At 31.5% G+C, this 16,619-nt stretch overlaps 1 protein-coding gene across 1 annotated transcript in view; it reads left to right on the forward strand.

Moving 5' to 3' along the window:
• The first annotated feature begins 15,177 nt into the window (after window positions 1-15,177).
• suclg2 (succinate-CoA ligase GDP-forming subunit beta) overlaps window positions 15,178-16,619 on the forward strand; it is a 160,527-nt gene continuing 159,085 nt past the window's right edge. The window contains exon 1 of the mRNA XM_051122645.1: window positions 15,178-15,342. Within this exon, the coding sequence (XP_050978602.1) occupies window positions 15,259-15,342 (84 nt within the window). The 5' untranslated portion in view covers window positions 15,178-15,258. The remainder of the gene's footprint in view (window positions 15,343-16,619) is intronic.

Genomic DNA, 16,619 nt, shown 5'->3' on the forward strand with positions numbered 1-16,619 from the left:
AAACAGAGATGTGGTTATAACAGGCAAAGATCAACACTGGCAAGCAAGGTTGAACAGGGCTAGACAAAAAGAGTATTCTTAACACAGGCGTGGGTCAAAACATCAGCAAACGTTATCTAAAGGGCAGAGCAAAGGGGTTATCCAAAAGAGGCAAGAAGCATACAATATCCAAACGGGACGTGATGACAGGGGTAATCCAGAGCAAGCAAAATCCAGGGCAGGCAGAGAACACACAGAAACGAGATACACAGGCTAGGATAAAGACACGGGTGAACAGACTATGAACAAGACTTGACTAAACTCAGTAAACTACACGGAGAGGCTCCGTAGAGTTGCTATCACTAGACACAGGAGATAAAAGCAAACAATGTTGTTAAATAGTGTGTGTGATTGGCTACAGCTGTGTGTGTAATCAGTGCAGTGGATGATGGGAAATGTAGTCCGGGGTGACGTGCAACAGTTTGTGTAGTGTGAGAGTCCATATAATGATCTGGTGGCGAACGGACGGGTTTGTGACAACACTACAACGTGAAAACAGCGTTTTCAAATTAAACCACTTTCTGTTTTCCTTGACAAAAACGCAGTCTCAGTGTGGACGGAAAGACAAAATGGAGTAAAAAACAGGCGTTTTTAAATGAAAACGTATTAGTGCGGATGAGGCCTAAGGGTTAGTTGCATGTAATTATGCGTAATTTACGGTTATTACTACAGTAAGAACATATAAAGCATAACAAGTACACTAAAATAAACATAGTATTACCATAAAATCATGTCCAAAAACAAGGTATTTGGTTTGTTAAAAGTTCTCAGAAACGGTAGAGGCAGAAAGTTTTACTTGTCTAAAATAGATTGCTTTCAGTCTGTTTGGATTTGTAGCAATTACCACAAGATTCACAATTTTATTCAATAACGCACAAGTCCTCACATTTTTAATATATTCCAATATTTACTATTAATATTTATATTAATATATACTGCCTTCAGAAATGTATCACTTAATAAGAAAAAAATAATCATAAATTCATGTCTAGGCTAAAATATTTAAACTCATCAGTGAAAAATATTATAATCTCTCTCTCTTACACACACACACATTAAAAAAAAAAAAAAAAAAAAATATATATATATATATATATATATATGTATACTGCATACAAAATAAAAGTTTGAGTTATGAATTAAAAATTTGATTTATACATAATCTGAATGAATAAGTTTTTCTTTGATGAATGGTTTGTGTTGAATATCTGGAATCTGAGGGTGCAAAAAAATACTGAGAAAATCGCCTTTAAAATGTCCAAATGAAGTTCTTAACAATGCATATTACTAATCAAAAATTAAGTTTTGATATATTTATAGTAGGAAGTTTACTAAATATCTTCATGGAACATTATCTTTACTTAATATCCTAATGATTTTTGGCATTAAAAAAAATCGATAATTTTGACCTGTACAATGTATTTTTGGCTACTGCTACAAATATACTCTTGGTACTTAAGACTGGTTTTGTGGTCCCGGGTCACATGTACTTGTAAATATTTCTTAAATATATGCATGAATGTGTTTGTATTTATATATACATAATAATTACACATATTAGACACACATATATTAGGCAAACTTTTATTTTGTAAGCGATGAAAGTGTTGATTTCAGTTATATCATTAGCATCAGATAAACAAGAGGCGCTCATTTTAAGCAAACAAGATAAAGGGCCTCAAAGTCGGTCTGCAAGTGCAATCCATTTAACAACTTGGAGACAACATTGTCCCTAAAATGCCAAACTCCAGGTATAATAGATATGCTACAAGAAAAAATACAGAGTTTCTAAACAACTGGCCTTGTGAGTGCTGCTTTCCTCAAAAACCAGCGTGTCACTTTGAGTTTAGTAAAGGAGGTTTGCTTGTGGTGTGTGTTCGAACAAATATTGGTTTTGTGTCAAAAATCCACTTGAAAGTTGGATATGTTAATCTCATTGTTAATGGCCCTCTGAAAGGTTTCTTAATATTCTCTCCTCAGCCCACTACAACAGAGCCTGTCTCCACAAGGTTAATTAGTTGCAGGTCCCCTGAGGGCCCATAAGTGATGAGAGCTTAAGATAGTGAAAGAGGTTCCTCGGCTCATAGCGACATAACAAGGTTAATGGGTCTCTCATATCTTTCATCCACGCCAGCCCGCACTACTGCCCACTTTGTCAGCATGCTGAGCCTGGGAACTCCATGCTATTATAAATAAGCAAGGTTTTTTCTCAATGCTGCACCAGCCATTAAGTTACTCTGAGATGTACAATCATAAATAATCATGCTCTTTTGCTTAGTTCTCAAACACTAAAGCAGCAGGTTCTGTGCTCTGTAGCGAGAGCCACATCTGTTTTTGAAACACATGATTTTCTCAGTGTTTTCTTACTCAATATGCAGTGTGTTCCTCAAGCAGCTGTTCCTCATTTAAGCAAGGTGAATTACATCCTCAGAACACAGACAGGAAGAACAGGGAAAGAAAACAAAAGATTATTCATTTGGGTCAATGATGTCATGTTCTTTTTTATTATTTAAATTCATTTCTTTAAATATACAGAAATAAAAGACTAAACTACAATGACTGCAGTACACCTCATGGTGAAGTTATGAAATAAAATGTATTATTATAATGAAGAAATAAAAAGTCGTAGATATATATAAAAAAAATATATATATATATATATATTAGCAAAACATTTTAGCTCTATGGCTTAATAATATTTGAAAAAACGTTTGTTGACACTCTTATAATGGTTTATCGGTATGGAAGCCCGTTTAAACCACTGAATAAAAAAAAATGTTATTGCGACTCTTTATCTCAAAATTGCATGACACAAACTTGCAATTCTGACTTTTTCTCAGAATTGTGAGATATAAAGTTGCATTTGTGAGTTACAAAGTCAGAATTATGAGATATAAATTCACAGTTCTGACTTTTTTTTCTCAGAACTGTAAGATATAAACTCTTTTAACTTGCGAGTTAAAAAGTTAGAATTGTGAGATAAACTTAATTCTAAGAAATAACTATTTGAGTTTATATCTCGCAATTCTGACTTTATATCTGAGAACTGTAAGATATAAACTCGTAATTGCGAGTTAAAAAGTTAGAATCATGAGATAAACTCACAATTCTAATAAATAAGGTCAGAACTGCATGATATAAACTCACAATTGTGTTATAAAGTCACAATTATGAGAAATAAAGTCAGAATTACAAGATATAAATTTTTTGCATAGAATTGTGAGTTTATATCTCACAATTTTGCCTTTTTCTTTAGAATTGTGATATATAAACTTGTGATTGTTATAAAGTTAAAATTGTGAAATATTTTTTCTTGCAAATGCTAGTTTGTATCTCACAATTCTAACTTTTATCTCACAATTGCAAGTTTATATCTTGACTTTCTTTCACAATTCTGACGTTTGTTCCTTGCAATAAAGTCAGAATTGCATGAAATAAACTTGCAATTCTAAGAAAAAAGTCACAACTGCAAGATATAAATTCGCAATTCTGAGAAAAAAAGTCAGAATTTTGAGTTTATATCTCACAATTCTGACTTTATATCTCACAATTGCGAGTTTATATCACACAATTCTGAGAACTCAATTGTGAGTTTATGTCTTATAATTCTGAAAAAAAGTTTCAAAATTTTTTTCAAGATATAAACTAGCGTTTGCAAAAAAAAAAAAAAATTGCAAGGTTTTATCGCACAATTCTGACTTTATAACTGGCAATTCTGAGTTTATATCTCACAATTCTGAGACAAAAAGACAGAATTGTGAGATCATTTATTATTATTATTATTAATAATTTTACATTTTTTATTCAGTGGTGGAAACAGTCTTCCATATATGGGTCATAAGACGAAAAGGGGTTTTCAAACATCAAAATAACAAAAGTTTAGTACATATTTAACTTTTATTATTATTAAATAGAAAAAAAAAACATTAGAATGTGTCCTGTTTAACATTTTTACCAGTCATACACTGTCATTCAGTGTAACAATACTTCATATAACAGTCCAAAAATATCTTGTCAGGCATATTTATAACCAGAATTATTAGATAACAAAAACAAATTAATTGTGAATTAAAAATCTATACCAATCTTTGCCACTATCCTTTAAACCTCTAGGTATTAAAATTGCTTTAGTAAATTTAATTTGATGCAGACACTAAAATGAGCCATCTCGGCTCTGACGTCTCACACACACACACACACACACACACACACACACACACACACTATAATTATATACAATTATAATAGCTACATATAAACTTTATCTATTTATATATGATTATATTTATATATAAAGCCTTATACCTGGTAATTTTGGTGACAATCCCTTCCGGTAGGCCTATACCATCTGTGAAGGTCACATGACCTTGTGTCTCCCTGCGTGTGGTGATGTTTCATATTATTGTTTTGTGTCTTTCAACTTTTTATTGCTTTTTTATTTATCTTTATTGAGGTTTTCCTCAATCCTTCAAACATTACGGTCTGAGTATTATTTCTCTCTGCCCGAGGAGTACATGGATGAGAGTAATTATTCTAATGATCAAGCTAACAACCTAAAGCATGAGTGGGAGTTTTCAGCCCCTCATCATGTTTATTATGTATGTATACAGCACAGGGGCCTTGAGTAAACAACATCCCCAGATACTCCTCTTCCTCTTTAAGATACATAAAATCAAAGATGTTCATTTACTATCACATTCTGGTGTTCTGCTGCTAAACTGAAAGTGAACTACTAAATTAGTAAACGGCTCAAACAGGTGATGGTAAGATGGAGAAAGGGAATGCTTTGTTGAGGACAGCACAAAAGGGCTGAATTTTAAAGTGTGACCTGTCACTTGAAGATAAAGGCAGGTAAGTGTGCAAGGTTTGAGCATGAGTTTCATATTGTTGGATCCCTCATATGCACTTCTAAGCTTTCTTTTGTGCTTGAACGCAGGGGAATGTATCAAGCCAGCAGGTGATGTGCTCGCTAGCAGCTTTGAAGTCTATGATTTGAATATTGTTTCAATGAATGAAATGATTATGTTTACCTCAGAGGGCATTCTGAGAAAAAATACAGAGCTACAGAGATGTTGATGTCATTCATTTGATTCAAAACATCAAGCAATTAAGTTTTGAAAAGTGTGACCATGGCTACACCACTCACCCTTAGAGATTTATTTATTTATTTTTTTTAAATAAATTATTACTTTTATTCAACAAGGTTGCATTAAATGTATCAAAAGTGTCACTTAAGAGATGTATAATGTTACAAAAGATTTCCAAATGAATGGCTTTCACTTTATATTTATCAAAGAATTATCACTTTTTCCATAAATATCTAAAATTATTAGATTCTTTTTTTTTTTTTTTTTTTTTTTGAAAAAAAATCTCTGAAAAAAATCTATTAAAAAGGACACATTCTAATAATATTTGTAAAAAAAAAAAAAAAAAAAACTAATTAATAAACAATTTACTTAGATTTGTACAGGCAGATTCATACAGTTTATTATAAAATTAAATCATTCAACAGCTATTAAAAATTTCATCCATAACAATAATAAATGTAAATTATCTAATATGTACACACTTTCGACAATAACAGAAAAAAATATTTTGGCAATAATTGATAAATATAAAAAATATGAAAGCTAAAGATAAGATAAAGAGAAAAATGACATAACTTTTGTTAATTTTTAATATTATTGACATTTTATTATTTTGTATTTTGTTATAATAATACATTTTGTACATAATAATACACTGTGTTGATGCTTAAAACCCTATTTTTGTATTTGACCCATACTTTTGTCAAGAATTAATTTAGATTTAATAATTTTCTAAATAAATGAGTTAGATTTGTATATGCAGTATTTTTAAATTAATACAATGTATTATATTGCCCCCCAAAAATCCATAATTCAACAGCTATTAAAATTTTCATCCATAATAATAATAATGTAAATTATCTAATATGTGTACACTTTTGACAATAACAGATTTTTTTGACAATAATTAATAAATATAAATAATATAAAAGAGAAAAATAAGATAAAGAGAAAAATTATATAACTTTTGTTAATTTTTAATATTATTGAGATACTTTTTATTTTGTGTTTTATTATAATACATTTTGTACATAATAATACACTGTGTTGATGCTTGAAACTCTTTTTTTTTTTTTTTGTATTTGACCCATACTTTTGTCAATAATTAATTTAGATTTAATAATTTTCCAAATAATTTAGTTAGATTTGCACAGGCAGTATTTTTTAAATTAATACAATGTATTATATTGCCCCCAAAAATCCATAATTCAACAGCTATTAAAAATTTAATCCATAACAATAACAATGTAAATTATGTAAATGTAAATTAATATGTGTACACTTTAACAATAACAGAAAAATATATATATATATATATATACATACATTGGCAACAATTAATTATTTCATCACATTTAATTATTGTATTTTATTATAATAATCCATTCTTCACAAAATAATACATTGTTTTTTGTATTTGTCCCATACTTTTTTTTTCCATGTCAAAAGGCTATGCAAGACTAAATGGATACCGAGAAATTGGATGTTGAACAGCACGTCTGAGTCACATCAACAAAAAGCAATATACCCATTTTGCGCACTGTGCCTTTGAATTCTCCTGTGGATATGTGTTTAGCAGCTCTGCCATGGTAAAGCTTGAATTTGTTTACATGGATTGGCAGGCCTATAATACGGCAATGCAGCCGGTTGGACCACGGCTGTTGAATATAAATGCACGTTGCTCTTGCATACGTGTACATTGCCATATTAAATCACATCTAGTGGCTGAACTTGAGTTTGAAATCGATGCCCTGGTGGCAATGAAAGTGATTTAGCATGCACTTCTAAAAGATCTAGCACTGGAGATTAATGATCGTGTGACATTGTCAATGCATTCAACATCAGTGGATCATATTCTTTTTGTCCTTTTGGAATGTACATCTCCTGTCACTGAGAAACAAAGGTATGAAAGCGCTGTTACCCATGCTTTGAATCTCAAATCAGTGATGATCGTGTCAACGAACCTGATCAAAATGTCTGTTGACAAAAGCCTTTGTTTCTGTGATCAGATCACATTTATGGAATGTAATATTCACTACTCACTCACTAATGCTCATGTACAACACATTCTCTTTCTCAACTTGTCACACATTGATGCTTGGCAAGGACCCTTTGGCCCCTTTAGCATCATTTTCGGTGTGAAGGTCCTCCACTGCTTAAAATAAGAAACCTTTGGGGTCAATATGCCCACGCAAAAGGCACTGGGATTTTAGCGTCCGCCATAAAGCTCATCCTATGTGCTGCAATTTCAAAAAATGCCACAGAAGAAGCCTTACTTCAGCCTTGGTTGTGAAATGCCATTAGCTTTTGTTTGTCTCGTGACCGATTGCGTCATGCTACGGGAGTATTTTTTTGAATGAGATGTGAGCGTGTTGACCGGGATTATTTTTAGCAAATAAACCTTATGTTTTACTCTCTTTTTCACATAAAGATATCATATGGCTTCAGAAGACTTGGAATGCAACAGATGGAGGACGCTGCACGTCGAAAAGTGATGCTAAAAAGATACCAAAAAGGTATCATGCTGCAAAAAGTGATGCCAAGGGGTCTTGATCAAGCGTCAATATGTGACAAGTTGGGAGTGAGAACGTGTTGTCATGTAATACTCACGATCTAACATTCTCTAAAACAGTTAAGAACTATTTTTTTCAGTTTTGTGAATTGGTGGTACAGTCTTCATACAGTTTTAAATCATAAATCATACAGTTTTAGAGAAAACAAAAGTTTTTGCAAGCAAATGCACTTTTATTTATTTATTTTTAATTTCCCCCAGGAAAACTAGACACTTTTGCAATTATTATGCAAAAGCAATGAAATATATATTTTTTTTCCGTCACGTTTTTTTTTTTGTTGCATCATGTCCTTTTTTTAGGTGCTCCGTAGTTTTCACATGAGACTGGCTTGCATAAATTATTACCAATTTCTAAAGCATGAAGAATTCACAACACGTGTCTGTCACAGTTTTTCTCAGAATTGCATGATACAATTTCACAATTCTGAGAAATGAAGTCAGAATTGCATGATATAAACTCCAATTGCGGGTTAAGTCAGAATTGCCAGATAAACTAACAATTCTGACTTTTTCCTCAGAATTGCTTGATATAAACTCTTAATTGTGAGAAATAAAGTCAGAATTGCAATATAAAACTTTCAATTCTGACTTTTTTACTCCCAAACTCAAGTTTGTATCTCGCAATTCTGACGTTTTTCATGCAATTCTGACTTTTGTCATGTAATTCTGACTTTTTTCTCAGAATTGCATGATATAAACACTGAAAAAATGTTTATATCTCGCAATTCTGACTTTATAACTCGCAATTGCGAGTTAATATCACACAATTCTGAGAAAAAACTCAGATGTGCGAGTTTATATCTTAAAATTCTGACTTTATAACTCTCAGTTACGAGTTTGTATTTCGCGATTCTGAATAAAAAACTCAGATTTGTAAATTTATATCTCGAAATTCTGACTTTATAACATGCAATTGTGAGTTTATATAATGCAATTATGAGAAAAAAGTCAGATTTGCATGATATAAACTGACAAAAAAATGAGTTTATATCTCGCAATTCTGACTTCATAACTCGCAATTGCTAGTTTGTATCATGCAATTCTGAGAAAAAAGTCAGATTTGTGAATTTATATCTCAAAATTCTAACTTTATAACATGCAATTGTGAGTTTATATAACGCAATTCTGAGAAAAAAGTCAGATTTGCGATTTTATATCTCAAAATTCTGACTTTATAACTCTCAACTGCGAGTTCGTATCACGCAATTCTGAGAAAAAAGTTAGATTTACGAGTTTATATTTTGCAATTCTGACTTTATAACTTGATAAAAAGTTGCAATTACTTTTATAGATTTTTATTAATTTATTTTCTGATTAAAATGCAAGGCATTTAAATTGGATAAAAATTACAAAAATAAAAACTAATATATTAATAAAAGTATAAAAAATGTTTTTTTTTTTAAAATCATTATATTAACTGAATTATATCAAAGTATTATAAATTATATTACTAAATTTATTTTGTGATAGAATATTGAACAAATTAAAAGGACATCTCTCCCTCTCTATAGATAAATGTAAAAATTAGCAATAGTAGGGTTCGATTTTTCCCTCAGATGATCAGTTTATACGCTTTCTACAACTAGAACTGAGCTGTCGACTCAGCAGTTGCACACATTCATTCAGTTCTTTGCGTCATACTCTGTTTTCACTGATAAAAAAACAAGCCTACAGTTGTCTAAAGCCCCACAAACAGGTGATGAAATTGAATGTGAACTCAAAGCCATTTGCAGATTATAACTACATTTTATATACTAGCAGTACCTCAGAAATATTCACAGCCCTCGGTGCTCAGTGTGGTAATACTCTAAAAGAAAAATCGCCACGGCATTAAAAGGTACCACATCCCGCGCACAGATGGAGAGTGCCACCGCTTCCCATTCCTTTTAGTGGGAGACGTACTGCCAGCATAGTAAAATGAAATGGCCTTATTTGCATTGAGCTGGAGGAGAATAGCTTTTAAAGTGGGTTAGGGTGAAGGGGAGCAGAAAAGACTTCAGAACCGGTTTGAGGAGGAAAAAAGAGAGAGACAGAGAGAGGTAAGAGGCTTAGCGTGCTTCAGGGCTTCGGTGTTTGGAGAACCAGACTGTGAAAGGAAGGGAAATTAGGCGTCCCTCGCTCTTTCCCTCTTTCTCTTTTATCTAATGAGGCCGATAGTTCCTAGCTGTCCTCGAGTCACGCTGATGTCCAATCAGGTGGCCAGATGTTTGCGGTTTCGCAGTGCGGATCCATAAAGCTACCTGCGCACGAGGGTTAAACGCATTGATCATAAAGAGAGGCAGCCTTGAGATCTAAAGCTTGTGCAGGAAAGCTTCACGGTCTCCAACTGGGCTGCTTGTATAAGAAAGGATGGAACGGGCCCCACCGTCCTCAGGCAGGCATTGGCTTTGGATATTTGACGCTCTTATGCCCAGCCGAGGAGGAACTGAGAAGAAATGAAAGCAGAATCTACTACTTATGAAAGAATTCACAAGCTCCTGCTCACAGTGTTGAAAGCAAAGGAGGTGTTATCACTGCAGCGCAACATCTGGGGTTTTCACATCTCGAGGGAAGCTGGGCATGAAACACGTTCTCCACAGAAAGAAAGTAGCTGGAAGATTCTTGGACGGCTTTCGAAACATGAAAAAGACTGGAAGACATATTTCAAACAGAAACTGCGGTGCAACAGCGCAGCCTTACAATGGCACGGGATCGGGAACGATAGCCTGAAACGATAAATGGCATTCATGAGGTCCCGTACTGGAAAAGTTTGCAGTCGAAACACTTTCAAATTTAAATACAAAACGCTTCTGTGGAAAATGTGACCACAGCATAAATGTTTGAATAAGCGCTGCATATCAATGCGGTGTGAGAAGCAAAAAGCTTTGTTCGGTGGGCTGAGAAGAATCCTCGTCCTTTATTAAACATCTAAGTTCAGGTCAGCTTCATTACCATAATACAGAGCTCTTATACCATGGAACAAACATCCTCCCTCAAAAAGACAGCTTGGTCAACAGATTGGGAATTTTGTGCACAGTGTGCAAGTTTTGTTTGTGTACGACGGCTGGATTTAAAAAAGGTGAAAGGTAAACAATACGCCACACGATAAAATATGGATCTCTTCCCATTAAAAAGTAGCTGGAAAAGGACAGGCTAGCACTAAATCTACAAAATAAATCCAGGTCATTTGTACAAAAAAGTACAAAAACGTACCTACCTATACATGCAGTTCATTGCAGTTTCCAGCTGAAATACCAATAACTTTTATACCCTTTTCACAAAAATTACGCTAACAGGGCAGATTTATACATTAATAAAGACATATTCATGGTGTTCTTGCACACTACCATGTTGTGATGCTAAGACATTTTGATGTTTTCATCAAATAACCAGCTGCATACGCACTGCATTTCTGACGTGGTAAAATTGCTCAGTAGCCCACCTGGTACACTACCAGTCAAAAGTTTTTGAACAGTAAAAATTTTAATGTGTTTAAAAAAGTCTCTTCTGCTCACCAAGCCTGCATTTATTTGCAGTAATATTGTGAAATATTTTTACTATTTAAAATAACTGCTTTCTGTTTTAATATATTTTAAAAAGTAATTTATTCCTGTGATTAAAGCAGAATTTTCAGCATCATTACTCCAGTCTTCAGTGTCACATGATACTTTAAAAATCATTCTAATATGCTGATTTGTTGAAACATTTACTATTATCAATATTTATATTATAATATTTATATTTATATTATTTTAGCAAGGATCCTTTAAACGGATTAAAAGTGATAATGTTACAAAAGATTTCTATTTCAGATAAATGCTGTTCTTCTGAACTTTCTATTCATCAAAGAAACCTGAAAAAATTCTACTCAGCTGTTTTCAACATTACAATAATAATAAATGTTTTTTGAGCAGCAAATCAGAATATTAGAATGATTTCTGAAGGATCATGTGACTGGAGTAAAGATGCTAAAAAAATCAGCTTTGAAATTACTGGAATAAATTACATTTTAAAATATATTCAAATAGAAAGTAGCTATTTTAAATAGTACAAATATTTAAATTTTTTTTTTACTGTTTTTCTGTATTTTGGATCAAATAAATGCAGGCAGAAGAACTTCTTTAAAAAAAAAAAACATAAAAAATCCTACTGTTCAAAAACTTTTGAATGGTAGTGTACATCATGATACTTGGGTACAAGTCTGGTAAACAATTTAGAAAAAAAGAGCCCAAAAACTTACACAAGCAAGCTTAGTAAGGTTTAGGGCAAGGTTTAGTGTAGGTGGTCCATTATTTTGCAATACAGAATTAACCTTTTTGCGCCACACACTGGACATTTCATTTCCAAACTGCTATGATATTTGTAACAACCACTGTAATAAAACATTGCTGAAATGTTTTAGACACTTTAGCATCAATCATTGCATATTCCAAAAGTGTTGCAAAACATGCAAGAAGCAACGTAAGCTGTTTGCAGAAATGTTGTCGCAAGCACGTTTTTGGTTGAAATAACTTTATAACAGAATGGAAAAAGGCAACAGTGGCACTTCTGGCATTGCAAAATGTCAATATGTGCTGATCAGAATGTTTTGGTTTTGAATGTATTGAAGGGCCAGAGGCTTGTTTATATGACCGTAGTGTGAAAATAAAAATGAGGGAAGGAGATAGGAGACGCTCTCATGTTCTCCAGGAGTGGTTCATCATCCTCTCGGAATGGGTTTCTGCTGACACACATCAGTTTGAAGCAAATGTCTCTCTGTCATAATCACAGCTTTTTATGATCATTTTGCCCTTCCTGCCCTTTCACATTGTCAGAGAGTAATGAGTACTTTTAGAGTGAGAAAAGATAGATAGACTGTGTGTATGTGTGAGAGAGAATCAAACCTCCTCCCTTTGATCAATGGTAAAGAAACACACCACCAAGTTTGGGGACTTGATATGCAACCGATCCAACCCGTCAAACATCCATTCACAAAATGATCCTGCCTTTATCTTGATCTTCTTTATCTCCTGTATTGTTTGAAAGATGATTAGTGCTTACATGATGAAATCATTCAGCATTAAATAGTATGTAAATAACTTAAAGACACTCAAGACAAGACAAGATCTAAAGACAGAGGACTGAATTGTATTCAAAGGTACTCAAGATTAAATAAATAAATAAAATCACACATAAACTGTCTAATTTAATTCATACGTCTATATAGGCAAAGATGTCTAGATTTGATCTTTATGTTTATAATAACTGAATAAAGAAAAAACGAATACACAAAAGAGCAAACTTAAGTAATTTAGATTTAATAATTCTGATAATTTTCTTGAGTTTCTTGATTTGTATTGCAGTATTTTTTATTAATACAATTTATTATACTGACCAAAAAAAAAAAAAAAAAAAAAAAAAACAGTATTCATATTTTCGTTCTTAACTATAATAATGATAATTATCTAATATCTGTAGACTTTTGACAGTAAAAAATGGCAATAATGAATAGAAAAAAATATGAATATGACTGATGATAAGACAAACTAATATATATATATATATATATATATATAGTATTGTATGTATTGTATATATTGTATAATTGACAGATTTTTATATGCTGTCATTTTATGGGAAGGGGTTTTTATAATAATACATTTTATTGTATTACATAAAATTACATTATTCAACAACTACTCAAATTTTCATCCATAACAATAATATTATAAATTATCTAATATGTATAGACCTTTGACAATAAGAGAAATATATATTTATAAAAAATACCACAAAAACGATGATAAACAGAAAAACTATTATTATTATTATTATTATTATTATTATTATTTTAGTATTATTAACAGGTCTTATAGGCTGTATTTTTATTTGAAGGGGTGCATTTTATATTATATTTATATTATACTGTATATATATTATATCATAATATTATATTACACAAAATTCCATTATTCAACAGCTATTCAAATGTTCATCTATAACAATAATATTGTAAATAATCTAATTTGTGTAGACTTCTGACAATAACAGATTTTTTTTAGCAATTAATAAATAGAAAACAATACAACAAAACTATGATAAACAGAAAAAAATGTTATTATTATTATTATTATTATTATTATTATTATTAACTGATTTAATAGGCTGTATTTTTATATGAAGGGATGTTTTTTATATTATATTTATAATATATATATATATATATATATATATATATATATCATAATATTATATTACACAAAATTCCATTATTCAACAGCTATTCAAATGTTCATCTATAACAATAATATTGTAAATGATCCAATTTGTGTAGACTTCTGACAATAACAGATTTTTTAGCAATAATTAATAAATAGAAAAAAATACAACAAAACTATGATAAACAGAAAAAATGTTATTATTGTTATTATTATTATTATTATTTTAGTATTATTAACTGATTTAATAGGCTGTATTTTTATATGAAGGGATGTTTTTTATATTATATTTATAATATATATATATATATATATATATATATATATATATATATATATATATATATATATATATTATATCATAATATTATATTACACAAAATTTCCATTATTCAACAGCTATTTAAATGTTCATCTATAACAATAATATTGTAAATGATCTAATTTGTGTAGACTTTTGACAATAACAGATTTTTTTAGCAACAATTAATAAATAGTAAAAAATACAACAAAACTATGATAAACAGAATTTTTTTTATTATTGTTATTATTATTATTATTATTATTATTATTTTAGTATTATTAACTGATTTAATAGGCTGTATTTTTATATGAAGGGATGCATTTTATTACAATAATACATTTTATTAAGTTACATAAAATCCCATTATTCAACAGCTATTCAAATGTTCGGACAACAACAGAAAAAAACTATCAATAATTAATAAATAGAAAAAATAAACTAAGATAAACAGAAAATTATTATTGTTGTGATTGTTTTTAGTATTATTGACAGATTTTTATATGCTGTACCTATATGAAAGGATGTATTTTATTATAATTTTAGATTTATATACATTTATTTTACATTTTATTATATTACATAAAATTTCATTATTTAACAGCTATTCAAACATCCATAACAATAATATTGTACTTATCTAATGTGTAGACTTTTGACAATAACAGAAGAAAATCGCAATAATTAATAAATAGAAAAAAATGACAATTGTATTTTATTATAATATTATAAATATTATAATAGTACACATTAAACTCCGTTATTCAGCTATTCAAATGTATACTTCCATAGCAATATTTATATAAATGATCATATTTATGTAATTATCTACACACGAATATCGTAAGAATACCTTAATTTAGTGTATATTGTACATTTCAGACAATTGTGTGCAAATGAACTTTTGCCCTACCGCCTAATAAGGTAAATGAGATAATGCCGTGGTGTAAACAGTCCAATCCTGTTCTTTGGTTGACTCCCAGGTTTCTGAAGACCTGTAATTCAACATTGCAAAAGTCAGCCAACGCTTACTATCACTCTGCACACACGTGTCAGCGCTACAGGACTTACTTCCGGTTCAACATGGCGGCATCCATGGCATGTCAGGCGGCTGTGAGAGGACTCCGAGCAGCAAGCACCAAACAACTGCTTGTGAGCCGAAACCAGGTAACAGATCGCAGATCTGTACGTTTATCCTCCAGTGCGTGATGTGACCTGAAGAAGAACGTAGTATTGCGTGTGGCAGCTGCTGTCTGTCTGTTTACAGCGTCTGATAATGATGATATTCTGCACATACACTCTGAATATATGTACAAACACTCATTTAACTTGGCATTGCTTGTTCATTTAACTAGCGAACAGAACAAAATAGAATGACAGACAGACGATCATCCAGCTCTGTGCTGCTTTGGAGAATTATTCACTTACTGTTCAATTTGTGCTAAACTTTAACCGTAAACAAGGTGTTTGATAACTGACGTCACCGTATAAATATGTTTCTAAAACACACAGTGCATGATCTGCGATACAGTCTGGTTATTTTGACCAGTAAGTCATTTAGACCAATATTCTGTTTTAAAAATTCTGATGCTGCTCTTCTGAAGATTCTGTTCTGAAGTTAATAATTTGGTTCTAGATATTCTACTCTACATATCAAAGGTTCTGTTGTAATAATAAATGTAATAATCTGAAGATTTTGTTCTAAAGATTCTAACCAGGTCAAGTCTCATAAGATAATAATACCGTACGTCAGCTTTGTATTCTGCTATATATAATTCCTGCAATACTGGTTCCTAAAGGTGAACTTTTTAATAACGTTTGAGTGTTTTAGAGCTTTTTTGTGCTTTTTTTCATAAGGCTTTGCTAGAAATGATTGTTTCACCTTCAGGTTTGTCCTCTATTCATTCAGCCATTGAGCAATAGGCCAGAGTAACGTCCATCTATATCAGCCTTTGACCCGTCAGTGATGAAACTTTTTTTTTTTTCTGCTGAGCTGGCCAACAGCAATTTGCTGTCAGTCCACGGCAAAGGTTTAAAGGTCGTTTTTAATATTTATCTTAGGTATACGCACATTTCTCTGCTGTCATAATTCTTGTATTTTCTGCAGTATAAGTATTTTTGGCCGATTGTCTTGTGTTCCTCTTTTGGTCTTGCAAAAATGAAGTGATTTTTAATGTTTCCTTATTTTGGGTGTCGTTTGACTTGTGCACTGAAAGATTCCTGTGCACAAACAGACCGTAAACCAGGACAACAGGACAAAGTAGATCAACAGTGCGGTTTCAATGGAAATTCAGTTATATGGAAAGTCAGAGGCTATATTTTGACATTATAGAACAAAGCTCAGAAGGAAAGTTTCAAGTAGGTCATTGAATAGATCTGAGCTGCAGCTTCCATTCTGTTTTAATCCTGACTGATATCCTTAAATAGTTCAGGGGCTGTTGGCA

The sequence above is a fragment of the Labeo rohita genome, chromosome 11 (assembly GCF_022985175.1).
Source record: "Labeo rohita strain BAU-BD-2019 chromosome 11, IGBB_LRoh.1.0, whole genome shotgun sequence".
Classification (NCBI taxonomy): Eukaryota; Metazoa; Chordata; class Actinopteri; order Cypriniformes; family Cyprinidae; genus Labeo; species Labeo rohita.